At 41.8% G+C, this 27,322-nt stretch overlaps 4 protein-coding genes across 4 annotated transcripts; 1 reads left to right on the top strand and 3 right to left on the bottom strand.

Annotated features, from left to right (window-relative positions):
• Positions 1 to 883: 883 nt before the first annotated feature.
• fndc10 (fibronectin type III domain containing 10) lies at positions 884 to 2,515 on the bottom strand. The gene is made up of 2 exons (XM_080891447.1): positions 2,383 to 2,515; positions 884 to 2,293 (listed from the first exon to the last, which is right to left on the bottom strand). Exons 1-2 carry the CDS (start codon positions 2,388 to 2,390, stop codon positions 1,606 to 1,608), a joined length of 696 nt encoding a protein of 231 aa, XP_080747573.1. The 5' UTR covers positions 2,391 to 2,515; the 3' UTR covers positions 884 to 1,605.
• Positions 2,516 to 7,121: 4,606 nt separating this feature from the next.
• ora4 (olfactory receptor class A related 4) lies at positions 7,122 to 8,339 on the top strand. Its single transcript, XM_080892589.1, has 2 exons — positions 7,122 to 7,277; positions 7,364 to 8,339. The coding sequence occupies exons 1-2, from the start codon at positions 7,191 to 7,193 to the stop codon at positions 8,222 to 8,224; spliced, it is 948 nt and encodes a 315-aa protein (XP_080748715.1). The 5' UTR covers positions 7,122 to 7,190; the 3' UTR covers positions 8,225 to 8,339.
• Positions 8,340 to 8,435: 96 nt separating this feature from the next.
• ora3.1 (olfactory receptor class A related 3, tandem duplicate 1) lies at positions 8,436 to 12,412 on the bottom strand. The gene is made up of 4 exons (XM_080892588.1): positions 12,127 to 12,412; positions 11,664 to 11,921; positions 9,921 to 10,157; positions 8,436 to 9,448 (listed from the first exon to the last, which is right to left on the bottom strand). The coding sequence occupies exons 1-4, from the start codon at positions 12,394 to 12,396 to the stop codon at positions 9,236 to 9,238; spliced, it is 978 nt and encodes a 325-aa protein (XP_080748714.1). The 5' UTR covers positions 12,397 to 12,412; the 3' UTR covers positions 8,436 to 9,235.
• Positions 12,413 to 12,460: 48 nt separating this feature from the next.
• LOC308403293 (von Willebrand factor A domain-containing protein 1-like) lies at positions 12,461 to 26,256 on the bottom strand. The gene is made up of 6 exons (XM_080892587.1): positions 26,082 to 26,256; positions 16,921 to 17,460; positions 16,506 to 16,784; positions 15,516 to 15,791; positions 15,052 to 15,339; positions 12,461 to 14,942 (listed from the first exon to the last, which is right to left on the bottom strand). The coding sequence occupies exons 1-6, from the start codon at positions 26,149 to 26,151 to the stop codon at positions 14,923 to 14,925; spliced, it is 1,473 nt and encodes a 490-aa protein (XP_080748713.1). The 5' UTR covers positions 26,152 to 26,256; the 3' UTR covers positions 12,461 to 14,922.
• Positions 26,257 to 27,322: the final 1,066 nt, after the last annotated feature.

The raw sequence follows: 27,322 nt of genomic DNA, 5'->3' as shown, positions 1-27,322 counted from the left end.
CTCAGCGCAGTGAGGCCACGTAACGTCAGTAAGGAAAACATGCCGGAAGAGCTCGGCCTTCTCTTTTCGCCACAGTAGAAGTGGCTAAAATCTCTCGTACCATTAAAATCTTCAGTAAGCAGACACAGTCAACGGGCTTTTAGCAGCAGGGCATACAAACACAGGGACCATTAATTCCACATTTCATGTCTTACAACGTTTACTTTGTATTTAATATGTTCGTACAGTGCTGTGTTTTGGCTGCTGTCTACGACATTGCAAGGCTATTTCCAAACTGTTTTAAGGCCATCACTCTACAGCAGGATAAATCATTCACAAGTGGAAAACATTGGAGAATGCCGCAAGTGTTCAGGGTGGACTTTCCAGCAAAATCAAAGTCCTACATTTCAAACTCAGATATGTCCAGTTAGAAAAAGACTGAACAAGTATGGGCTGCTTGGGAGCCGGGAAAAAATGGTCATGACTTAGGTTTGTAAAATTGTATCTGAACAAGCCACAATAATCCCAAACATAGCAGCAAATCTAAAATAGAATAGCTGAAAAAGAAATCTGTCTGCCTGTCTACACATGAAAGAATGAAACTTAATAGCTAATCTTTTTGTAATATTTAAGTCACCATCTTGTCTTTTTCTGTAGTTTTCATGCATTGTAATGTTTTGTGGGTCAATTTTATTTTTAATTTTTTTGGTTCTTGTTTTGTATGTGCACGCATACACACACACACACACACACACACACACACACACACACACACACACACACACACACACACACACACACACACACACACACACACACACACACAGAAAAAGAAGAAGAAGAAAAAGGACAGCTTCTCAATATTAAAAATGACCTCATAGTACTTTATTCACTGACAGCAGGACAGAAAGGTGGTTTAACTGAAGATGTTTGGCACAGTATTTGGAGATTGTACACCAGATTGTATTGCCCTTCAGAAAATGACAAACAAAGCAAAAACAGTGCTGTTGTGACTGACTCGAGTGGAGAAATGTGTTAACTGGTAAAGTTTCATTTTTCGGTGTCCCATTAAGGACACTTTTACCGACTGTCCATTTAGCAAAACTCTTGTTTCTCATGTACTCAGAGCCATTTCATTATTGGTATTGCTGTAGACATGCTGCCCGATTCAATCCCCAGACAGCCTTGACCAAACGTGACACAGTAAACTGCCGTATTTACAAACTGCAGATAACCAGTAGGCTAATTTTGGTTCAGTGCATCCTCGCGAGGTTCAGAAGGCATGTTATTAGCAGAGCCACAGTAGATTGTGCTTCAGTTAGGTCATAACAGGATGAGTGTGTCATACTGGAAAAACGGAAAACAGGACTACTATAGATATTAACTATGACTGCGAGATTTATGGAAACTTGTTTCAGCAGCTGAGAAAACTCTTTTTGCCACTGAAAAAACAAAATTTTGGGTTATTATCGCAAAAACTGACTCAAAATTGAGAAAATAACTTGAAATATTGATACATGGATTACAAAAAAACCCTCTGTTCATTTTCCCCCCAGGGGCAGAAACAAGTCTCCACAGAGATAACACATGACCGCGGAGCGCGTTCATGTGGGTCATTTTAGTGCATCAGTGATGTGAGTGAGCGCGGTAGGAGTACGTATGCTGTGCCGCGGGGCTCATGATGTTTTCCGTGATGTACGCCACCAGCAGGCAGATGATGACCAACATCACGCAGATAGCCCCGCCCACCGTTGTCATGGCGATCACAATGTCTTGCATCCCGGACGGCGGCAGTGTGAACTCCACGCAGTCCCGCTGCTCCGGCCTCTCGGCTGGCTCGGAGCGGCCCAGGTTGCGCAGACAGATGCGGTACGGGATGTTCTCGTGCAGCTCGGTGAGCAGAAAGTCCCTGCAGCCCGACCCAAGATGGACACCGGCGCACTCAAACTGAGTGTAGCTGCCATTCCACCAGCAGCTTACCTCGTAGCCCCCGCGTCTGTGGCGTCGACCCCTGAAAACAGAGTCTGATCGCGGAGTTTCCTCCTCTGTCGCATTCGTCCCAGGACTGCTGGCCTCTTTAGTCTTTGTGGATTCGGACTCGTGGGTCCACTGTAACAGTACGCTGCCGTTGTTGAGAATATTTGCCACCAGCCTCCCGAAAGACACCGCACTCCTGCATTCTCCCTTAGAGCACTTGTACCCAAACAGAGTTTGCCGAAAGCACAGCTGCCCCCCAATGCCTCCCTCGATCACTCTGTAGGCGCACACCGGCGATGGCACGTCCTCTGGGCTCCATCTCGGTGCCCTGCCAGGGCTGTCAGATATCACAGTATTATTATTATTATTATTATTACTATTGCCTCGACTTGTGTTGAACAAGGAGCTCTTCACGTGGCCTGTTACCTCTTCATGCTTTGATGGTGGCCTGCTCTGATCGCTGGGAGTCACGTTAGTCTGTTTCAGCCAATTTTGGGTCACATTATTTCTGTCTCTCACCTCTGATGAGGGCGTCGATAATGATGATGATGATAATGATGAGCTATTGAGCTGATGAGAGCCAGCTGTCTGGGGTAGCGTGCAGAGCAGCAGTGCCGATAAGGCGAGCAGGGATGGTCGCTGCGGGTTTGTCATCTCACCGAGCTCTCGTCGAGTTATTTCCTCTCACAGTGGATCAGATGGGCGATGGCTGAAATGTCTGCCATAAGATGCGATCCAATTCAGTGCACGCGAAGAAAATCCGCGTGAAACGGGATCCATGGGCGACAGAAATAACATTGAGTCATGCGCCCCGTGCAGTTGGTGAGAGATCCGAGGGTGACCTTGCAGGATGAAGTTAATGCACCAGAAACGGCGATAAAAGTGGCCTCAGTGCAGCTCGCTGCTCCCGGACAGTTGGAGTGGACCGGAGGAGCAGGCTCGTGCCATCAGATTGGATTTCTTCTTCCCGTCTGGCTTGACGTAAATGGCTTTGATGCCTGCTGTGTTAGAGTGCACGTGCAGGAGCGCGCCCCGCGGAGTGCTGGGCAGCGTGGGTGCGTGCACAAAATATTTCTTGTCATCAGTGCTCGGTTTGTGAGTCATCAGCCCACACAGCGCTTCAGGTAGCTGTCAAGTCACCTGTGCGGACTCCCGAAAACAGCACTGATGGAGGGATTGAAGTCTGCCCACCTGCGCTGAGTGTATCCTTTATGACTTATGGTCGGGTCGCTGGAAGAAAATGTGCCCAGTTACAACGTTACAGCATCGATGCTCTTTTCATGGCTTCAGCCTGGAAAATGGTCAGATTGTCTGAGATGAAGTCAAACTGAGTTCAAAGCCAGAGTGTTGTGACCCTGTGTAAAATTAAATAAAAACGGAAAGATTTGCAAACCTCACAAACCCATATTTTTTCCACAACAGAATAAAGAAAGCATATATTTGAAATGAAAGTATGTACACCTTTAAGAAAAAAATATCAGCTCATCTTTTTATTTGATGGTAGTAACACATATCAAAAAAGCAGAACAAAGCCACGTTTATCACTGTTTACATCCGCTCCTCTGCCTCTGTTAACAACAGCCTGGGAACATCTGGGAACTGAGGGGACCAGCTGTTCGAGTTTTGGGAGAGGAACGTTGTCCCATTCTTGTCTGATGCAGAAGTCAAGCTGCTCAGCAGTCCTGGCTCTTCTTTCTCATATATATATATATATATATATATATATATATATATATATATATATATATATATATATATATATATATATATATATTAGGGGTGCAACATTTTTAAATGTAATGTTGCTAAAACAACAAAATTATTAAAAAATAAATAAATCTATCTGATCGAGAAATCACTCATCTTTGGAAAAGAGAGTTTATTACAGCGAAATGGCTCTTTCCAAAATAAAAGCTATACTATACGCTTCTTCTGGGCTATATTCTCAGCAGCATATTAAACATATCAGGTGCCCATAAGGAGAATCATGTGCTAACGGCTGTCTAAATGACTCGGGTAAAGTTTGTAGCATGTGTGCTTGTTGTTTTTGTCTGCTTCCACTTGTCTTTGAACTAGGATGATGTCGGCGTAAATGTGCAGTCATATTCGTTGTGTTCCCACTAGTTCTGTCAGCGTTACTGTTGTTAAAATGACTTTAACGCCATAACGCCGCAAATCACCGTTAACGTTATATGAAGTCATTCTTTTTTGAACAAAACTCAAAACAGAGGCTATTAATCTTTGAGTCATTTCTAAAGCCCCCCCACATGCGTACTACCCTTTAGGGCTAAGCCCCAGGTGTATCAAATGCCTGCCTCCGCCTCTGGTTCCCACCAGTTGAGCATTGCCTGGCACATCTGACATACTGTTTTACTTTTGTCCATGACGTGCTTACCATCAGGGTCATGCTTCACATGAAAACCAAGATAGTTCCAAACGCCAGATCTGAATGAGGGTGGGGGAGGTTCAATTTCGGGTAGCGTTGAGGAAGTTGCCATGTTGCAACGAGCTTAGCTTCTGTCTTGCTAGCTTGCGCTATGCTCAGTCGATCTGCACTCGACAGTGCAGCCTAGGCTGAGTAGTCGAACGCAGATCCACTGAGCGCTCAACACAGACAGCATCGTCAGAAGAAAAGTTGATAAAATAAATAAAACATTTTGTATTGTTCGATACATATGCACACCGAACCGAAAGCACTGTATCGAACGGTTCAATATGGATATGTGCACCTCTAATATATATTAGGGGTGCATAATTGCATATATTTGGTTCAAAATGAGCCAGATGTTTTCAGCTGGTGAAAGGTCTGGACTGCAGGCAGGCCCATCAGCACTCTGACACTTTTACTATGAAGCCATGCTGTCTCCCATCCAGACAGAAGATGCTGTCTGGATGCATATGTTGCTCCAAACCTGTATGTACCTTTCAGCACTGATGGTGCTTTTCCTGATGTGCATTAATGCCATTTCCTCTGGCACTAATCCACATCCAGACTATCACTGCAGGATTTTGAACTGACTCTTGATAACAAGCCCAAAGCTCTCACTCCTTTTGTTTTTTAGGCCAGATGATACAATGATAGAGTTTTAACCCAGATTTGTGGATTTCTCAACATGCTCCTGAGCCCATGCAGTGATTCATGACAGAATCATCACAGTTTGTAATGCAGTGCTGCCTGAGGGCCTGAAAATCACGGGCATCCAATATTGATTTTCAGCCTTGTTCCTTGCACACAGAGATTTCTCCCAATTTTCTGAATCCGTCGATGATATTACGCTCTGCACATGACGAGATATTCAAAGTCTTCACATTATTTCCTCCTTAATGTGAGGAAATAATGTTCCTCACATTAAGGAACATTATTTCTAAATTCTTCCACAAACATTTGGCTTAAACCTCTGCCCATCTTTACTACAAAATCTGCCTCTCAAAGACTCTTTTTATGCCAAATGACATTAATGACCTGTTGCTAAGTAACCTAATTAGTTGCAGTGTGGCTCCATAGTCCTTTACGTAGTTGTTAGGCAAGCAAAAGGTTGCTGACCTGGTTCCAGTCAGAGATATAATTCCCTTTTGGCTTGAGTCAGGAAGGACATCCAGTGTAAAACACTTTGTGATAAGGGAGCGGCTCAAGAGTAGTTAGATGCAGACTGATCCTCCAGCTGTTTCTTTTTAGTAACGCATTTCCCCCCCCCCCCCCCCTATCCCAATTAGGGCATCAAATTCAAGTAAGCTGAAAATTGTCACACACTAGTAAAATGTCAAAGTTTACATATTTATATGTTTTCTGTGTTCTATTATAGATAAAGTGTAGGTTAATGAGATGTGCAAATCATTACATTCTGTTTCTATTTACGTTTTACACAGCGTGCCAACTTAAGCTAACATAAGAGTGCTTTTGATTGCATCCACGTTTGTATTAAATAGCCTACAGCTAAAATTTGTTTGGTCCGCGGTGTACTCGGGTTATAAAGCCACAGTCCAGCAATCTTATCATTCAGTATTTGTACTGTAATTATATACTTTGTAGTATATAATTTACTGTTGCTGGTCGCAGTTTTTGTCATATGAAAGAGCAGGAAGGCATACACTTTGCTCAGCATTAGATGACATAAAGCTGGGATATTTAATATTTAAGCACTTTGCATGTCTGTAAACTGACGAGTTTACACCGAGACTGATGACATGACACTCATGACACATCTTGTATTGATGTTCGAAACATGAGTATTAACAGGTTCTTCAGAGCAAAGTCACTGCTGCTGATTAAATGTGGTTCAAAATCACATTAATGCACTTTGCATGTGCTCATAACATGTTGTTATATCCGCTTGTGAGTTTGGACTCTGTTGATGCACGGCTATACTCTGATGCAGTCCTTCTTCTGTGAGAGTCGTAATGTTTGCTGTTGTTGAGACTGGTTCTGGGAGTTTGATGAACAACCTTTTGGTTACGAACATCTGACCTCCACATAATACAAGCCCCCCCCGCCCCAAAAAGAACTTTGTGCAGTCTACAGCAATATGCAGTGTAAATACAAAACAAAACAAATACATTAGTATTTTGGAGATTCATGGGTTCTCTTATGGAAACTCTCCTGATGATAAAAAACAGAAAACAAAGCGGAAAAAAATTCCACTGCTGATTCATAATGATGATGTTCGGTTCTCAGTGTACATTTAACTAAGATGTGCTTAGCTAAGAGTAATTGAGTTTTCTCAAGAGATTAACCGGTAAATAATTAACACCAAGGGAGTGAGTGTGAATGGCTGACTAAAAGATTTTAAGTGCTGAATCACTTGAACGTTTTCTTTCTGGTGCATTTGGTCACCTGTTACTTTATTGCCCTTTAGCTAAGCTTATCATGAGACAATAAAAACAAACAAATAATACCCAGGTCAGATTGCTAATCCATTGCAGAGTTATGTGCTGTGGTTAGTATGAGTAGTGACTTGCAGGTGTTCGTGTGTTGATGGGCAGCATGTTGAACTGCTCTGTGACGCATGGATAGCTGGAAAATGCGTACCTTCGTGCTCTCGCAGCGTCTAATGGTCAGATTAAATTGACCTTGAGACTGATCAGCAACATTTGTTTATGTGTGATGAATGTGTTTATCAGTGTGCGCATGTATAAAACACAATGAGAACTGTGAGGAGTAGAGCTCTTCAAGCTCACATACCAGCCTTTTGTTATAAAGAGAAGGAGAAGTACGTCGCCATGCAGAGGATGATACCATGTCAAAGGTCCTCACTGTAGAAGCGATTTTGTTTGGGGTCTTGGTGTTTTCTGGTATTTTGGGAAACATCCTGGTCATCTATGTGGTGAGAAAGCACACAGTATTTGGAGTGTGAAGTGGGCTGAATGTTTTGGTTTGAGTTGTTCTCAGTCTGTCTCGTTTTGCTATCAGGTGTTTCAGTCAGTCACTAAGACTCCACCTCGGAGACTCCCTCCTTCGGACCTTATTCTGGTGCACCTGTCCCTAGCAAACCTGCTGAGCTCACTTTTCCGCACAGTGCCTATTTTTGTGTCAGACCTGGGCTTGGATCTGTATTTGTCCTCCGGATGGTGCAGAGTCTTCATGCTGCTGTGGGTGTGGTGGCGAGCCGTGGGATGTTGGGTGACCCTGACGCTGAGTGCTTTTCAGTGCACCACACTGAGACGCCAAAATGTGGCCTTTGGACCTCTTACTGTCCAGAGGGAGAGGCGGCGGCTCTGGGTTGTCCTGGGGGTGGTGTGGGGGGCGAACCTGGCTTTCTCTGTCCCTGCACTGGTATACAGCACTCATGTTAAAGGCAATGCCACAGTGGAGCTGATGGTGATCAGTTCCACCACCAGGCCTCTGCTAGGCTGCGTCTGGGAGTTTCCATCAGAAGAACAAGGCACGGTCTTCGCCTCTACTTCGCTGGCAGTGAACGAGGTGTTGCCGCTGGTGCTGATGGTTTGCACCAATGTTGCCACACTGCACGCTTTGGCCAAGCACATCCGAGCTGTTGCCTCAGGAGGGACCCACACCGAACTCGACAAACATCTGTCTAGCGAACGTAAGGCAGCTCAAGTAATCATGTCTCTGGTGTTGCTGTTTGTTGTCTGCTGGGTGCTACAGGTTGCTGCAGTAACGTACTACAACCACAACAGGGGGCACCATGCTGAAGGGCTGCTGACTGTTTCCCATTTTTCTTCTTCACTGTTTGTGGGATTCAGCCCCTTGGTGGTGGCCCTGGGACATGGAAAACTGAGGAGAAAAATCATGAGTATGATGCTAGGGTGAGCTACAATTCTTAAATGTCACAGTAAGGGTGCCGAAAAGCAGACTAAATCCCCAACGGCTACAGGAAAGAAAAAAACAGTTTTTGTTGTTCAAAGAGAGATGAAGGTCATAAAAGTGCAAGAGAAGATTAAATAAAAATAAATTCTGAACAAGAGCACTCAGAGAAGAGCAAGGACTATACTAAAACTCTCATGTTTTATTATGTTTTTATTACAACACATTGAGGTGTGACCTTTGACTCATGACCTTAAAGCATTACATACTAAAATGGTGTCTTTATTTTATTGTCTTTACTCATATGTTTGGAGCAGAGTCGAATGAAATCTTTGGCTCCTATAAACGGTTAAATTTGGGATTTTCACATATATTCATGCGGTGTGGGATTTTGCAAAACTTTCTAGCGTCTTTGTGACATTAAATAAATAAAAAGAATGTTGTACAGCTCTCTTCAAGACCTTTCTATTTAAACTATTACTCAATATGGTTTTTTAATCATTTTTTAAGGTCATCTTTTATCTCAGGTGCTAACAATGAAGGTTGAGGTCGACTGCCAACCTAGATACTCATGTCCCTCAAGGTCTAGGATATTGTTTTGGGGCAATATTAATTTTCAATTTCACATTTGGTGTCACCTTGACATTGACCAAATTTTCATGAACTGAAGCGCAACATATTACAACATAGAAACATCCTCAATCAAAAATACACCAAAACTGTTCTTTGGAAACCTCTTCTTGGCTACAAACATACGTTTCTGAAGGTTAGCCTTGTGTTTTCCCACTCATTTAAAATTAGTGAGACAAAAAACATCACCAGAAGCCATAATGGTAATTAATGATGTTATACTGAACCAAAAACAAAATGCTTCAGCCACTGCCGTGGTACTTTTTTTCTTTCCTTTGGACCCTTTTGTCTATAATGAATACAAAAAAATAAAAAAAATAAAAAAACAATAGATCATGATTAGTGATGGCATATTAGGTGCATCTCCAGAGCTTTTGCAGAGTACCATCAGTGCACGAGTGTGGACTTGATACAAGAACGAAGCTGCCGGTGGCCGACCGCCAGAATGACAGGTGACAAGGCAATGAAGATGATGTTGGCAAAACGAGCAATGACCATCAGATAATTGGCTGAGGAGCCACGGTTGTAGTTGAAGTAGTTGACAGAGATAACACTGGTCCCCCATGAGAGGATGAAGAGTAGTATGAGGGTGAGAATCACCTGGGAAAAAAAAGCACACAATTAAAAAGAAAGCCCTTTCAGAGTTCAAGACTTTGCTGAATTTGCTGTAGTGATTTACTCTTAAACACATCCAGTCACATAGCTCATATCTAAAAAGACTGATTTACAGCTGAGCTCATCACTCTATGCAAATACAGCAAACTGAAACAAAGAGTGATGACTCAGAAGAGACTGCAAGTGGTTGCTGGAGCGATTGAAACAGGAGGCAGGGCTGCAGTGGCACTCGTATGTCACAGGGAGATATGAGAGAATTTGCACCTGAAACAAACCAGCACATTGGGAGGATGCGTTTGATGACAGTGTGAATGTGCAGCTGTCCCTTCTCAAGCTGATGTCCTTTTCTTTGAGGCAATGCATTTACATTTTTTAAAAGCAACTTATTACATTTAAAAATTAATTTACACAGCTCGCTGACTCCTTCATCTACCTCCAGTGCCCCCTTCTTCCTCACCTTGGCTGCTCGTTTCTCGGCTGGCACCCGCTTTAATACCGGTGCGTCTTTCTGTGGATTCCGACCATGGGTGTAGAGGGTGTAAAGCGAGGTTAGGTTTGTAATGGCCATCAAGATTATAGGAATCATTTCATGTATCACCAAAGATGTGGTGGCGTAGGCCAGGCCAATGGTGGAGGGAAAGTTCCACACACAGCCCAGCAGAGGGCGTGTTGTGCTGCTCACCAGCATCAATGTCTGAGGAAAGAGCAGGGAGAGCAGAGGGTGGGTCATGTGCTCAGCCAGCAAGTCAGAGAGATTATTATTTTTCTAGATCATTGATAGATTTTGGCACTCAAAGCCAAAATGCAATCTGTGAACTCGTAATACATTCTTAATTTTTTAAAATAGAGTTGAGAGAAACAAAATAGAGAAAAAGTAAATCAAGCAAATGCTTATGGCAAAACCAATGGGACAAAACATATGCAGTACTGCAATACACAGTAATACTAGAATTACTGTAGTAGTTAAAATAATACCAAATGGTCTAGTCTGAGTTTAATGATGATTATGGTTGCTGATAATGTTTTAGATGACCTCATTTTGGTTCTTGTCTCTTTTAAAATATGTAATTATTATTATGGCCCTGATGAAATCAGAGGGGTTGGAAGAACAACACATACACTATACTAGGTACACCTTATTAGAAGTCACTCAGAGACTGTGGTCCACATTGAGATGGTAACATCACACAGTTGCTGCAGATTTGTCAGCTGCACATGTGGCATTTAAAGATGCTCAGCTGATACTACAATGCCAAGGATGTGCCAAGAAATTATCCCTCACTCAGTTACACCACCATCAGCCTGACCCATGGATACAAAACAGGGTGGATCCATTTTTACATGTTATTTAAACTAACTTCTGACCCTGTCATCTGAATTCTGCAGCAGAAGTCAAAATTCATCAGATCAGTCAACATTTTTCCAATCACGTATTGTCCAATTTTGATGAGCCAGCGTTAACTGTACCCTCAGTTTCCAGTTGCTGCTGACAGTGTTGTCAGTGTTCTGCTGCTGTAGCTCATTGGCTTCAAGGTTTGACGTGTTGCCCAAAATTCTCTTCTGCATATCTCAGGTTTAACAAGTGGTTATCAAAAAAAGTCCTTTTTACAGAGAGAATTGCCGCTCACTCGGTATTTTCCTCTGTTAATTCTAGACTTGGTTTTGAAGGAAAGGCCCAGCAGATAAGCAGTTTCTGAAATACTCAGAGGAGCCCACACAACAATCATCCCCATGCTGATGCTTAGTTTAAACTTCAGAGGTCATCTGGACCTCATGTCAATGCCAAAATGATTGAAGTTGCCTATTAGATATTTGTTAATGACAAGTTAAACAGATGTACCTACTAAAATGGCAGATCTGTGTCTATGTAAAGATCTATATGACTGTTAAAATGTGAAATGCATTTATTCATTCTTTTTTTTGTAATTAAATGATAAATACAGTGTCAAAGATTTGATAACCATATGAGTATCATCAGTACATACAAAACTATTGCATTAGTTTTGAATACAAGCTAAGTATTTTTTACTAATTGTGTAATGTAATGTTTCAGACAGTCATTGTTATACGTGTCACTTTATGTGATAGAATAACGACAGGGAAAACATTGATTGATAAAATAATTTGAAAAATTACTATTCATGATGACAAATAAAAAGAAATAGACTACTTGGAAGGTCCTTGGCAGTGCCCCTCTCACCTCTGTAGTGTTCTTGTTCCCATTAGAGGAAAATATATGAGCTGGAATCGAGTAAATAAGGTTACCAATCCAGATGAGGCCCAGGCACATCAGGAGGGTCTTAGGAGCACCCCGGGGCCCATTTGTAGCACCAGGAGCCACACGCTTCAACGTCTGGAGGTGGAACGCACTGAGGAAAAGTGTTGACCACGCATTGACTGACCGCAGCCACACCGACATTCCCATTAGCAACTGACAAAACCCTTTGGCTGTATATATCTGTAACAACATAAGAGGGGCTTAAAGGTGTAAGCGCAAGGGGCTCACAAGTTAAATCTAGATTTAATTTGGTTAATTTGATCTTTCATGCATGTTTTCTGTGTAAAACACATCATTCGGTGAAACACAACCAACATAGAGTATTGAAAAAAAAAAAAAAAGACTATGAAATGAGTGAAGAGTGAATTATGGACAATGACAATACCTGCAGTCCAAACTCTGAGATGATAAGGAGTGTGTTCCTCAGTAGTGATACCAGCAAGTTAGACATTGCCATGTTAACGATGATGATGTCCGAGTTACGTCCCCAGTTATGCTTCAAGATTATGCTCTTACCAATGACCAGAATCACAGTGGTATTGCCCAGAATTCCCATTATCACCAGGATAATGTAAAAGGCAGTTTGTGCAGGGGAAACAAAGATATGCATTCTCATCCCTGCAAGATCTTTTCTTTGGTCCGAGAGGCTGCTCATTGTTCCACAAATAAATAGACCAAGCTGTAAAGGAGTTTTAACAGCTCACGAAAAGTTCTGAAGAAATTTTCATCGTTGATTTGAATGAATATCAAGTGAAGATATATTAGTTATTATCCTCGAACAAGCTAGTAAGACGCTGGACTCTAGTTAACTGGCCTTTTGGTTGATTTTTTCAGTTTGAAGATGGAATCACCTGCGTTACTCCTCCATGGACTTACTGGAATAAAATGATCTCGCCTGTATCATTGGAGCTGTGCTCTTGTAACACAACCACTGTTCAGGCCACAGAACATTACAAAGCATCCACGATACTCGAGTCCTCGGAGAGCATGAGGTGTATATTAATGAAACACAGGAGATTAATCTACTTCCTTGCATAAACATGCTTCCGTTGCAAGTTTGCTACCATCATCCTAAGGGAAGTGAAGGCTGTTTAGCGTGTGGTCATGAAACCTACTAACAGATATTCCTAAAGAAAATCAATACTTTGCACCTTTGTTAGAATAAGTAACTTAGTGGGAATTCCTCTCTCCTTATTCAGGACACGTTGCAGTGTTCACCAGTAGAAATTTTACAGTTTCTTGGCACTCTAGGCAAAAATGAACAGAGGGTTTCTCCATTTATGTTATAAGGTTACGTTATAATGTATTTGATTCAAATCCAGGCCAAAGACTTTCTGCATGGTCTCTCTCCGCGTGCACCAGCTTTCTATTAAGGTCCAAGACAAGGCAGACATATTAGGTTAATTGGTGGTTCTAAATTGGGCCTACTTGTGAATATGAGTCGGCCTCTGTGTTAATCATGTAATGAATTGGCGACCTGTCAAGGATGTACCCCGCCTCTCACCCTGTGACAGCTGAGATAGACTCCAGCCCCATATCACTGAATTGGATTAGCAATTAAGGAAAGATAGATGGAGTATTTTTATCACCAACTGAGCGAGGCTTCCTTCTTATTTGTGTCATTAATGCTAGCAGCACCCGGCAGGGGGTATACTCATCTTTTTAAATTAGATGACAGGTTGCACTGAGTTAGCGTAACTGTAAGACAAGAAAAAAGAAAAAGTTTCTGAAATGTGAGATGTGCAACGACAAAATGCATTCTGCATTGCATCGAGGGATCAAATCAGTGCTCCAGTTAACATCTTTATCCCCTTTGTGAACGCATGAGTTACTTATTTATGAAGCAGAACATCACTTCTACTCATCCTAAATGAGTGCATTATGACAAGAGAACAGGAAGTTTCCCCATTTACTTAGTTTTCAGTATCTCAGTATCTGTAGGGCTGCGTCAGGAAGGTCATCTGGCATAAAGACTGAGCGGGTGAAAGTAGCCTCTTGATTACAGCTAATGACCACTAGATGGCGCCTTAAACAAACCAAATACATGCAGACATAAGCAGAGAGTAACAAAAAAACAAAACAAAACCGGGAAGTTTCAGGAGTGACGGCGAGAGAGAGAGAGAGGGGGAGAGAGAGAGTTTTGAGATGTGAGAGATTTGTGAAGTTTAGCGTGTTTGGAGTGTGTAGTTAATGTGTTGTCTTGTGTAGTTAGTGTGTAGTGTTGTGGATAGTTTTGTGTTGTGTGTCAGAACAATGAGGCGACTGCTGTCCCCAGGTAGAAAAAGGAGTGATACACCTGCTGCTGTCAGACCTGCAGGTATCAGGCTGTGATGTTCTCCTTTATAGTGGACAGAAATTATTGTTTTGGAGTGGCACAAATAATTTGTGTGGCATCTTATTGAATGCAGAACAGCTGATTGTTCTGTAAATAGTTTGAAATGGTTATTTTTTAAAAAATCAAGGTAAAAAGTAAATGGATGCAAATAACTTTGTTGTTTGCAAAACTTGTGCATAGGATTTTAAAATTGACAATTTATATTTGCATTTAAAGTTCTGAAATATGATTCATTAAACATGTTTGTGGTTGTTACAGTACAAATATAACTTTTTCTACTCTGATTTTATGTTTTTTGTCTGATTTTAGATCAATTGTGTTAATACAGTATGTCAAAATGAAAACAGGACTGCAAATTTAGACACGTGAGGTTGTGCTGAAAAGAATGAGACCAAACAAGGCAAAGTAAATAGTTTTTAAAGGTAAAATGTGGAGGGAAAATCAAAAGTAGTTAAAAATGGCCAATTATACCCTGGACCCCAGAGGGTTAAACATTTTTTTAAAGTAACGCAATAGTTACTTTTCAAGTAATGAATTACTTTTAGAATATTGTAACTCAGTTACTAACTCCGTTACTTTTTTTGAAGTAGTAACTAGTAACTATAATTAATTACTTTTTCATAGTAACTTGCCCAACACTGCTGATGTGGCATATTGTCTTCCCGCATTGCCTGGAAAAAAGATTTAAGTACGTGGCATGTGTATTTGTTCATCTTTGTTGGTGGTGGAGTTGTTGAAAAAGCCTTTTCCTCACACTAGAATTAATTTCAAGATGAAATATTTGCATCCAACTTATTTAGTGCTTGAGTGGTTTGCTTTGGCTGCCTGATTGGTTTAGACTGGTTGTTAACCCCACTGTCTGGAATCTATCAGAGAAAAGAGACAGAAAAACATAAATTTGCACTTCCTTTAACCTTCTGCATGACCACAATTGCAGAGGGAAACATGCAAGTGGTGATAATTAGCCCAGCTAACCTCTGTGAGTCGTGGCAGTGCAGCACAGCCCGTCTCCTCGGCCCGAGCTGTAGATGGGGGACACACACACTCGACTGTTTGGTGCAAGATGGGTGAGCTGCGTTGAACGGGAGCTAGGAGGTAGGTACATTGAAGAGGTGGTGCTGTGGGGGTTTTCTGTCTCCCATTTGATCCAGTAGCCTCTTAATCCTCCCTGACTGGCTTGCCACTTTACTTGCATCTCCTCCACCCCCAAGTCCCGTCGTTTTACTGGTTCCAGCTGAAGGTCAATCAGAGCAGGCAGAGCTTCTGCAAGAGGGAACAGAGGCAAAGATTTAAGCAGCCTGGTAATAAGTAAGGCTGATACAGAATCTACAAATAGCAATTATTTAAAAACAACAAAAGAGCCTTTAAGTATCAACTTCTAAATGTCAGCTTCCAGTGCAGAGATGGGACTGAACTGGAAGAAGAAGGAATATCAGTACCTGCCAGTGTGCAGGCTCTCACAGACATAGCTCTTTCTTTTCCATCCACCTGCAGAGCAGTGACTGTAACCAGGTACTGAGTGCCCGGCTCCAGGCCGGTCAGTAAGGTTGAATTTTTCTGCCTGGGTAAGGTCACAGTGCGGACATGTGAACTGGGAATAGCTCCGTACTCCACTGTGTATTGCTGTACCCGAGCCAGCTGCAGAGGACCCCAGCTTACACGGATCTGATGAGGACCATGATCTGACAGGTGGACCACTGCTGGGCTTAAAACATCTGAGGAGTGCACAAGAAGAAGGGACACACACAGCAGCAGGTGAGAAGATGGCTTTCAGGATTCAATTTTAACTTTTGGTGCTAAAACACTGGTAGTATCAGTTTTAACTTCCTGTAGAAACCCTAGCATGCTTCAAACTGCAACTGAATGAGTAAAATGGGGTATTGTAATATACTGGGCTTAAACGCTGTTTATAAGGTTGGGGAAACCTGCAGTCTGCTGAGACTGAAGAAGTCACTTGGATGAGTGACGAAACATTTCTCCAACTGAAAACACTACGTCCAGATGAACAGAATCAACTTTTGGAGAGTTCAAATGCCACATATTGACCAAGTCCTTTGGCTTTTGACGATGGGTTTCTTGTAAGGCACTATATAAATCTTATTTATTATTTATTATTATAAAAATTCATCTTCAGAGCTGCAAACTTCAAAAATACAGCAGTAAATAGCTTCAGACTTGCATGGAAACCTAAATAAAAGCAACATAATAACATCTGAAATCTGAATAAAAACCATTTAACAATTACTCTGTGAACATTTTCTAAGTAAGATTATGAGAAAAGAGCCAAAGCTCCTTAACTGGTGCCTTTGGTGAAAGATATGCCAGTGATTTCTACCAAGCTCTTCAATTATTTTTCATTTTAGGGAAGCATCACTGTATTATAGAATCACATGCATTAAAAGAGAATTTTCCCATTAAATGTTTTTTACCAGGAAAAGTAGTGAAGGTTACGGTGAGTGTATTAAACACTGCCTGGTTGGACTCTGGGCGGAGGGACGCTGTGTAGGTCGTGTCAGGCTGCAGATTTTTCAGCTCTGCCCTGCTGGAGTCTCCCGTTAAAGTACGTCTAATCTCACGACCTGGTTTGCTCACAGACTTATACCAGAGTTCATAATAACTACTGTTTTCACTCAGAACAGGGCGCCACTGCAACACAGCGCTGTGGGAGGTCAAATCAACCACACGCAGCCGTTCAGCACGAATGATTTCTACAGATGAGATAAGAGAGGGGAGGCAGGCATTAAACACGAAACTGGAGAAAATAATTCTGGAATTGAACGTCATTAACCATCTGCTGAGTCTACAATAGACCGCATACTGCATTTCAAACACACAAATACACACCTATCATGGCCTTCCTCAGGTCCTCTGTGATGATGTCAATGTTGTCTATGTCCACAGAGTATAAGTGAGAGTCCAGCGGAGGTGTCACCACACGTTTTAGCACCTGGTAGTTCCCATGTACAGTTGACACTATTAACACGGAGACTCCCCGCGTCTTCAGCTCTGACATTGGTCTGTCCACGTCACCAGGCTGCACTCCGTCAGTCAGCCACAGGAGAATCTTTGGCACTTTCACATCCGTCTCAGTCAGCAGCTCGCGGGCAATGCCGAGCGCCGCCTCAGTGTTGGTGTCTCCTTTCAGCTGCCTGATGCCCTGCATGGCCGACTGCAGACTCTCCTGATTGCTGTGGACGTCGAGGCCGAACTCCAGGTGAGGGTCGGTGCCCACCTGCAGCAACCCCACTCTCACGTGCCCACGGCCCAGTGAAAATGGACGCAGCAAGTCGGCGGCGAAGAACGACAGACGAGAGAATTCATAGTTTGCTATACTTCCCGAGGAGTCCAGCAAAAGGAGAATGTCCCCCTCACAGCAGTTCAGCACTACACAGAAGAGGAGGAAAACTGGAAGGTTATTTTCAACATGTGGCAATGATCCTCCATCATAGAGAATTCAAACAAGTAGTAGCTGTATCATATTTAGTTATTTGGTTCATTAACTAAACCTGATGCACTTCCTTCACCATTTATTTATGTTTTTACCTGTTTAAATTTGTTATGCTGCTTTCCTGGGTATTCATTTTGTGTGCTCTACTCCTTCTTTCTTAGATAATCAGTGCCTTTATCCCTCGAGTCATCCTCTGCTTCCCTGCTTTGTGTCTTTTGTTGATTTTTACTTTTGCTTGTAGAATCATCACAGTTAACTGAAATGTTTTTTAAGTTTTGGACTACATTTCCCATGTGTACATTTGGATCTTCTTGTGAATGCACTCAACAGAGCCATGAGAGCAAGCTTGTTAAGGAAAATATATTATAGGCATTATATTATCAATAAGACTGTTTAATTAAACATCGCACAGAAGTGCATAACACTATGTTTGTGTTACCTGAATCAAAACTGAATCAAAATCCTTCCCATATTTTATAGAAATATTTATAGCTCTAGTTTTCATCTTTACTAATCAAGTGTTTCGGTTTTTAGCTCCAATATGTTCATTAGCTGGTTGTTTTTGTGTGTCTCTGCTGCATCGATGAATGCCACAGAGAGCAGTGATGGCGAATCTAATTAGTTAAGGCCTGTAAACAACAAATCTCTAAAGTTAAAGACAACATAATCAAAGCGTCACGGATGATAAATGTGTGCGGGTTCTTTATTACATCTAACACCTCACATTTCATTAAACGCAACATGCCGACTTCAACTCATCGAGATATCAAGGAATCAATTGACTGTCAGCTCAAAATATTAAACACAGCTGAGGCTGATGGCACAGACTCAGCTTTGAGTCTGAGGCAAGAAGAAGAAAGCATTACCTCAGGGTTTCAAACAATTTGACAAATTTTATGCCAATGATTCCAGTAGTTGTTAAGCTACTTTAAATCGAAGTGATCTAGTTTTTCTTAGGAACTGCCAGTTTTAATTTTTTTTTTTTTTTTTTAAGTACATCTACTTTTCAGCTTTCTTTGGGGATCATCTAATTGAAAATACAATTTTATACCTGTGAAACTGGGTCATTTTTTAAATTTTTCATAAATGCATCTAAAGTAACACAAATAAATTCTGTTTACGTGACAGGCTGCTAGTATCAAAGAGCCTAAAGATATTGTTTAAAATGGGTTCTTTACTAAGTTGTCTGTTATGTGTAGACAACACTGGTTGACCTCAAGTTAGGAGTATTTTTAATGCTTTAATGATTCATAGGTCACACTGTTTATTAGGTTAACATGCAAACAAAAACATTCCTCTGAAAATAGTCAGAATCACAAAAGGAAGAAAATGAACCTTCATTCCTTGAAATATTTATTCAGAAAACAGTGACAGAAGGGACGTAAAACCGTTTCTCTGCTTCTCCTGGAATCTTTTCAGACAAATCTGAGATGGTCAAATGGGAAGCATTTGATGAAATGACATGAAATGACACTATATTTTAAAAAAAATATTAGCAATAAAAGCAATATTAGCATAATTTGTGCAGGTTGAATGACAGCTCAGGCAGATAAATTTTTAGTTTTAATATAAAATGTTCCAAAAAATTGTGTCTTAAAAGGTTGGCTCTTCCTCCTGAGAGAAAGTTTAAAATCTTGGCAGTGACAAATGACGCCATCATTGTCACAGGTGCAGTTACTGTCCGCGGGGAGGCATTGATATAAAGTATGACATGGAGTTGGCGTATATGAGGTGTCTTATTTCATGCATAACTGAGAACAATCCTCTCTGCTGCTTCCAACACACGTCAGAAAAAACATTTCACCTAGAACACTTCAGGTGCAGCGATCGCAGAGGATTTATAATAGCAAGGAACCAACAGGATTGGTCACAGAAGGAGATTTATTATATGAAAGTGGAGATGGGTTTACACTGCAGATAAATCAGGGGAAAAAAAGAGGAGAAGAAGAAGAACCAATGCGGTGAGAAAAAGGGAATATACATCCAGTTTCTATAGGATCTCTCGACTTGGACAAACACATATTGGTTGCTTTGCTTCTGAGAAGCAATTGTGGCGAATTTTGTCATCAAACAGGTGTCTTACTGGGATAATTTTAAACAAGAAAAAAAAATCAATCCTAACTACAAGCACCATCCTGCCTGCATCCAGTTAATGATTGAGCCACTTATCTGCTCTGACAAACTATTGTGCTCTCTCTGCATGTGATTTCTCCTAAATTCATGCCTGTGGTTCACAAAATGCTCTATATTTGTAATATATCACATCTGTTGCAAATAGACTGACATTGGTTCTTAGCACAGTTTGGACAGAAGGTGATTCTACCCAAATAGAGTTAAGTCTATTTATCCCTCATATATCTGAGGTTTGTTAATGAAACAGTAATAACTTTTAGAGGGAAGGGCAGAAACTTTGATAAAGTGAAAGCACTGTGACAAATGTACACTGTGTCAGAAGGGAGAAGTCATAAGGATGGAAAAAAAGACCAAAAGTGAGACAGAAAGATGAGGGGAGATTGGACTTGCTTGTTGAGATGTACAGAAGTTGTACATCTCGGTGCATTCCTCAGAGGAGAAATGCATGCAAATGTGTGTGAGAGATTTGAGCGAATCATCTGTCATATAATTGGCTTCGAGCTGTGCCGGTGCCATATGCCATGACGCGGTGCTGCACGGATCAGTGACAGATATGCTCCCTGTGAGTCCAACAGACAGATGGCACAGTACCCGGTTCATGTCAGAGAAGAATCAACAAAGGCTACTTTCTAAACTCATCATGATCTAAAATATTTTACACACTATTCGTGCAATGCTCTTCAGCTTTTCAGGCAGTAAACGAAAAACCTCATTTTGATTAAAACTTGCTCTCATTCCATGTTTGCTTTCCAGATCTCAAACACAGCTAATCAGGTCAAATATTTACTTTTAATTAGATGTAGCCATCTGTAAGGACCACAGCTTTGACTATGTCCTTGTCAACATTGAGCACACTTGCAATCTGCCTGTATGCCATGACTTTTTGCAGCCCTCACGGTCTTCATGTGTACCATGAGCGTCCGCTTCCTGTCATTCCACACGGTCATGCGAAGGTACGTCACACCGTGTGAGTCGCTTGATACAGTGGGAAACTTTTGTTGCATGGCCCAAGCAAGAAACCCCCCCCAAAACAAACAAACAAACAAACAAACAAACAAACAAAAAAAACAAAACAAAACAGATAGTGTCGCACAACGCATGCCAGTAGACCCTGTGCACGAGAAAATGCTAGCTTCCTGGTTTGAGACCGGATGTAGGGTTGTACATTTCCGGTAGCTTTACTTTGCGGTCAATCGCTATGGTAATGGTAATGGCCTGTATTTATATAGCGCTTTTCTAGTCCCTAAGGACCCCAAAGCACTTTACATATCCAGTCATCCACCCATTCACACACACATTCACACACTGGGTGATGGCAAGCTATGTTGTAGCCACAGCCACCCTGGGGCGCACTGACAGAGGCGAGGCTGCCGGACACTGGCGCCACCGGGCCCTCTGACCACCACCAGTAGGCAACGGGTGAAGTGTCTTGCCCAAGGACACACGACCGAGACTGTCCAAGCCGGGGCTCGAACCGGCAACCTTCCGATTACAAGGCGAACTCCCAACTCTTGAGCCATGATCGCCCCCGCTACTGCGAAGATATACTCCAAAATCATGTCCAAAACTCGAAAACGGAAAGATCGCGTTAAGTTACAAAGAGCAGAAGGTGGGAACACTCACCACTGTTGTGTCATAAAAAAAATCTAATGATCAATTTTGACGTTTAAGGAGTTTAGATCGATCAGTTGTTTACATCGCTCAACACAAGCAGAACTGCATTACAGAATCAGAAGACACATCGTCCACATTCAGAAGCACATCTCTGTATAGTGACTGGTCTTATGATTTAAATAGGCAAATGTTCAGCATTCAAACTACAGGTGAACAATAGTCAAACCAGATGTTTCCCCCGTTATGTCGATATCAGCTAGTCAAGTACACACCTACACAGCATGTTAACAAACCGTGAAAAAAAGCCACACAAAAAATGAATGATTGCTGGTAAGGGTTTCTATGCATTAGTATTTACGAAGGGTATGTTGTGACTTACCTTCAAAATTACAGCGGTCCCTCGCTAATAACGTGGTTCACCTTTCACCTGCTGTTTCGCAGATTTTTTAGTGCACGTTTGCATGCTTATTTTTTTTTACATCACATTGTGTCCTGCTTCCTGATCGCTGCAGACGATCTCCTCCGTGACGTCTCTCCTGTACAGTACAGAATCGCTGCATCGATCGCTAGCAGTGTGACTCTGAAGTGCAGTACTGTATGTCCGCGAAACGTTTTGCACCGTCAAAAAATAAAATTGGCTACTTGATTTCACCTATCGCTGGTTATTTTTAGAACATAACACCCGCGATAAACGAGGGACAGCTGTTTATAGATACTGAGAAATATAAAATTTGAATACCTTTTCTCTTTTGCTCTGAGGCGCGGGGGAAAAATATCGACAAGTCGATGAACATCATTTACAGATATATTGGGTAAATGCCCAAGACATATATAGAAATGTAAATCGCCGCTTGATTCATTCATTTGCTAAACTTGTTTTGGACCGTAAACAAGGCGCGAATAGGACACCGGAAATAAAGCTCCCCACAGGAGTTTCTTAAGGCTCCAGCCTACATGCCTACGCAACCATCTGGCAACCACTGGTCAGGAGGGAAAAAATTGTAACACTTGAGTGATTGCTTCAAGTTGATGGTGTTCAACAGAAAAGTGATTGCTGAAGTCCCAATCGCACAGACCTGTTAACCAGTCAGTGACCCCCTGGCAACCGCCTGTTGCTAGGGAACAATATGTATTCTCTAACCAGTTGGAAAAAAGCTTGCTTGTAATTGCTTTGATTGCTAGCATAGTGCTGCGGTCACAGTCTGAATGGAAACCGTTGACAGCTCTGAGCTGAAGGGAGACTGGAGGCGCTTTGCCTTCAAAATAAAAGTTCCACATTTTGAAAAATGCTGGGTGTAGCACTGAAGCACAGCTTTTGCTTTGAAGGTGAAGTGTCTCCATTTTCCTTTACCATGATGTATTACCTCTGGGGTAGTAGTTAGCAAATAATTGCAGGAAAACATGGAAAAACTACTGGCAACATGGTAATCTGCTGACAACCAAAGCAATATCTTGGTGGGTTTTTGGTGTAGCACTTTTTTCTTCTCTTTTTTTTTTTTTTACAATCAATTTCAATGAGAACCTCCAGGAACCACTTTCCCTGTAGTTGGGGAAAACACTGTAATATGGCGAACAGCTTGTGAGCAACGTGGACATGACATCACGCACGCACGCACGCACACACACGATGATTCTTACCACTCCCATATTTGTGGTTCAAATGCAGTAAGAGCCTCCAGTTTGTTTGACTGGCCTGCTGTAATGACTTGAAATGGAGAGAAAACACTGACAAGTTTGGTTCTGTGGCAACAGACATCTGTAATGGAACGTCAAAAAATGGTGGTGGAGGAGGTGCGTCGACAGGAGGAAACAGTAAGACATGCCAGAGCTGTAGCGCTGGCCGAGCAGGGTCGCTGGATGGATTGGGAGTGTGTGGAAAAGAGGAAACTCACATGGAGTGAAATCTGGGGAATGGAGTCTAATAGACTTTTTTTTTGGAAAGGACAGGCAGAGGACAGAGGCTGCAAGATCAAGGAGCGCCCATTGGAAGTGGGGTGCAGGGGCTTTGTTAACAATGCAACAGCAAAACTGCTTAGAGAGATTGGAATCAGAGGACAGGCGCAACAGCAGGCTATAAGAGAACTAGCTAACACTGCTGAGAGGACCAGTCACCGGCTATGGCTAAAGAGGGCTGACATCACTTGGGCAGCTAAGGCAGCCAGCTAACCGTGAGACACACGCCCAGGATTGATCAACCTGTGGTGGGCCTGCCTCAGTAGAGGGTGACAAAAGGGTAGAAAACCTAACACTAAAAATTTTGCTGGTTGACCCCAGGTCCTCTTGGGAGCCGTGCAGTTAACCTCATGGTAGTGAAACCTAAAGGAGGAATGAAAGAGAAAAAAGAAATGGAAAAATGTTCCGCTCTTCTCCCTTCTGCTTCTTCCCTTTTCTGGGAGGCAGTGGGGAGGTCGAGCGTACAGCCCGATCCGGCGGGGAGGTGTGGGATGCCAGATCAGGTGCCCCCCCCCTTCCGGCTCTCCTCTCTGCTCTGCTCTCTCCTATCTTGTCTCTTTTGTCCTCTCTCTATCATCTTTTCTATACCTTTGAATAAGTGAGGTTCCATAAATATTAAAGAGGTAAGTATTACTTCTCAGTTGTAGTGAATTGATAGAAGAAAATAAATTGTAGAAAACTAAACAGAAGAAAGTAGTAAAGAAATAAAAAATTAACATAAACCATTGACACACTCTGGGGCCTGATCAACCCTGGCACGGCCTCCTTGGATGAGGGTGTCTAGTCATAATGGCCGAAACACCCGATGAATCCAAGGTCCACTACTGATGATGTCTCCTAAATTGTAATATGATAATCTAGATCAGATCTCTAATCCCTAAAGCTAACCAAGGAAGGTAAACGGTAAAAATGGCAGATTAGCTTGGGTAAAAAACAAAACACCCTGTGAAGCTGAGGCACACAACAATGCGTCCCCCTGGTAAAGTTTCTGGGCTGCCTTTCCTCATAACAGCCATCCCTCAAGACTTTCTCGATTCGAAGCAATGCCGTATCAGGGATTGTAGCATCTAGTCCTTTTACTGAATGAATTAAGAAGCTCACCACCTTGAGCACAGAAGCCCTGCCCAACTGTTTGCAATAGGCAGACAATCAGAAGAAAGCTGCCTTGAGGGGAGGGGCTTGTTTCAGTGGTGTGTTTGTCAGCAACTTTATCTTCAACAGTGATTGGAGCAGCCAAATTTGGCAGAAAGGTATATTTAGGAAGGTTTTTGTGAATATCAGATGTTGTGATGTCCTCACACTGCTTAGCAACCACTTAGCAACATGCAACAATGACGCATTCTTAGCATTTACGAACCTATAACGTCTCACTAAAGCATTGTATCGCTTTTATTTCCCAACAATAACATAAAGCAGAGTTATGCACAATATATTATGATACTAATATGTTGCCTGGCAACCATTTAATAACAGGCTAAAATGATCTGTTTTTAGCCTCCATGCACCTACAATGCCTTAAGAAAGCCTCATCTTAATTTCACAGCTATTAAAAAAAATCTTTTTTTATCCACAAAAGTTTAATTATAAATGCCTAGCAACCACCTAGCAACGGGTTAAAATGGCCCATTTTAGTACCTCAACAACCTATACATCTACTTTTCTCAGTGTGATGGCCAACAGCACAATCAGGCTAAATATTCCTAAAGCACAGACATGTACTAATATTATACTGATTATGTTGAACTATAAGAACATGGAGTTTACCCGTTTGTTTGACTTTGTTTTTTTCTTTACAGTTTTATGAATGTGTTTGTTTGATTTACCATTTTTCCAACTGTTATTTTTCTTTAACTTTGTCTAAAGTTTGGATTTATTGGCTGCAGCTCAGGAGTCAGACAGACTCTTTCCAGCAGCATCAGAAGTGCAGCAGAAAGGAAAAGCTCCAAAACCCATCAATTTTTAAAAACGCCCACACTTCTCCTGGCTCTATAGAGCGGCCAGTCAAGACACTTAAAGCTTGCATTAGTTTCTTCAACATGGCTGACATCCACGTTGGCTGGTGTCATACATTTCCATTGCTTGGTGAATTTAAATATCACTAAAAATAATAATTTGTTCCACAGCAAGGCTCAAAAACAACTTTAGTCCAGTTAAAGCCACCTGGACTTCATCAAGGGGAAAAGCCCCTTATCAGAATCACATTATTGGTTACATCAGTGCATCTTATTTCATTTGAAAGCCTTTAACTTATCTATAGGTGTACAAATACAATATGTATGTCTCAACTATGATGGAGAGCAAGCACTTAGTACTATTACACTGAATGTTTTGAGTACTAAAAGTTTTTTAGTTGATTAAAGGTTTCCTAAAAAAAAAATAAAACTCTGTTCTTTATAGTGACATTGCAGACAGCCTTTAGAAACCGTTATGATTATTATAGATAATTATACTGATTATATCGTTTTTCTTTACAGGCTCCTAAATTAAAAAGTAATAAAACATTGTTATGCAATAAACCACTAAATTCCCTGGGACACGCCATCCGCGTGACAGCTTGTTCAAACCAGACTGCATGTGGAAATGATTCCTGGTCTGCTACTCATGAAATGCCTGCGAAACAACTCAACACACATTAAAACAAAACATTGAACTCATTGTAAGAATTTTTTAAAACGCGCTTTCCGCCCACAATTCGATTTTTTAAAAAGTTATGTTTTCCTATTCTGGATCTAAAATGCCACTGCCAGCTTTCAGCTTGTGGATTATACCTGCGTGCTGCTGTTTATCTTTCACTCGGCGTCATACCTTCCCATCGTCTCTATCGTATCGGTGTGGTATCCCGAAGTCAGCGACTCACCTGTGGCAGGTACAGCAATCAGTTGTAACGTCACCCAGAAAAAAACGTAGTGAAGAAAAACGCTCTTCATCCTTCCCGATCGACCTCAAAATACATGAATGTGGTTAGAAACAGCACGGGCAGGTGAAATAACAGACTCGGGATCTGGTTACAGCGCCTTCCGTGCTCCTTCGGTCTGCGGAGGTGTGTGCAGCTCTCACGGCTGAAAGCTTCAGCGATCACCTGCGTCATGCGCACTCCTGTCTCAGGACAAGGTGTCGGACATCGTATCTCCTTAGCAGAGAAAAGCTTACTTTAGACTATTCTTCCACCAGCTGCAGAGCAGTGAAATTAAGCCTTAGGTTTTTTTTTCTGGACTTTGGTCTTTTATAGCTTTCATAACCAGAGGTGTGGACTCGAGTCACATGACTTGGACTCGAGTCAGACTCGAGTCATTAATTTTATGACTTTAGACTTGACTTGAAAAAATGTTCTAAGACTTGTGACTTGACTTGGACTTTTACACCAATGACTTGGGACTTGAATTGGACTTGAACCGGTTTACTTGAAAAGACTTGATATTTTACCCCAAATATAAAATTTAACATGCATATTATATAGAGATTGAAAATGTGACGTCATTCACGGGTAGAACCGCAAAGGATTCTGGGAACTCGTGGCAAGCGGTACTAGCGCACGCAGGCTTTCAATTAAAATCAGTTATACAGCGATAAAAAGAAACACAAAAATGTCAAGAAGCCGTTGTATTATTAACTGCAATAGCCGGTCGCATGACAGCCACGGGAAGCCGACGGGTAAAGAGATCGGTTGTTATCGGATTACGTCGTTGAAGAGAAATTGTTCAAGCCATGTTTCCGAAGTAACAAAGACGCGACGGATGGCCTGGATTGCAGCCATTCAAAGATCAAATATAACGTCCCAGAACACTCCAGCTCACAGGTTAGTCTGCTCCAAGCATTTACACGAAGGTCAGTGTTTTTTAGTAGTTAATGCGTCATTTTTCTTAACATAATTGGTGATATAGGTTACAAGCAAGTCTGGCGCTGAACAGAAATTGTCGCGCTATGCTCCTTTATTTATTGTGCATAAATAGTGAATTGTCCTGACACAATATTGCGTTTCGCTTCTGTTATTATGGTACATTGACAAAAACATATACTTTTATTCACAGGATAAAACAGGTTTTTTGTATCACTAATTGCCCAGTACGATTACAGCATACAATATTATTGTCACTGCTA

The sequence above is a fragment of the Rhamphochromis sp. 'chilingali' genome, assembly GCF_963969265.1.
Source record: "Rhamphochromis sp. 'chilingali' genome assembly, chromosome: 9".
Taxonomy (NCBI): Eukaryota; Metazoa; Chordata; class Actinopteri; order Cichliformes; family Cichlidae; genus Rhamphochromis; species Rhamphochromis sp. 'chilingali'.
The sequence above is the reverse complement of the archived record's forward strand: the minus strand, read 5'-3'. Positions and strand labels throughout refer to the sequence as shown.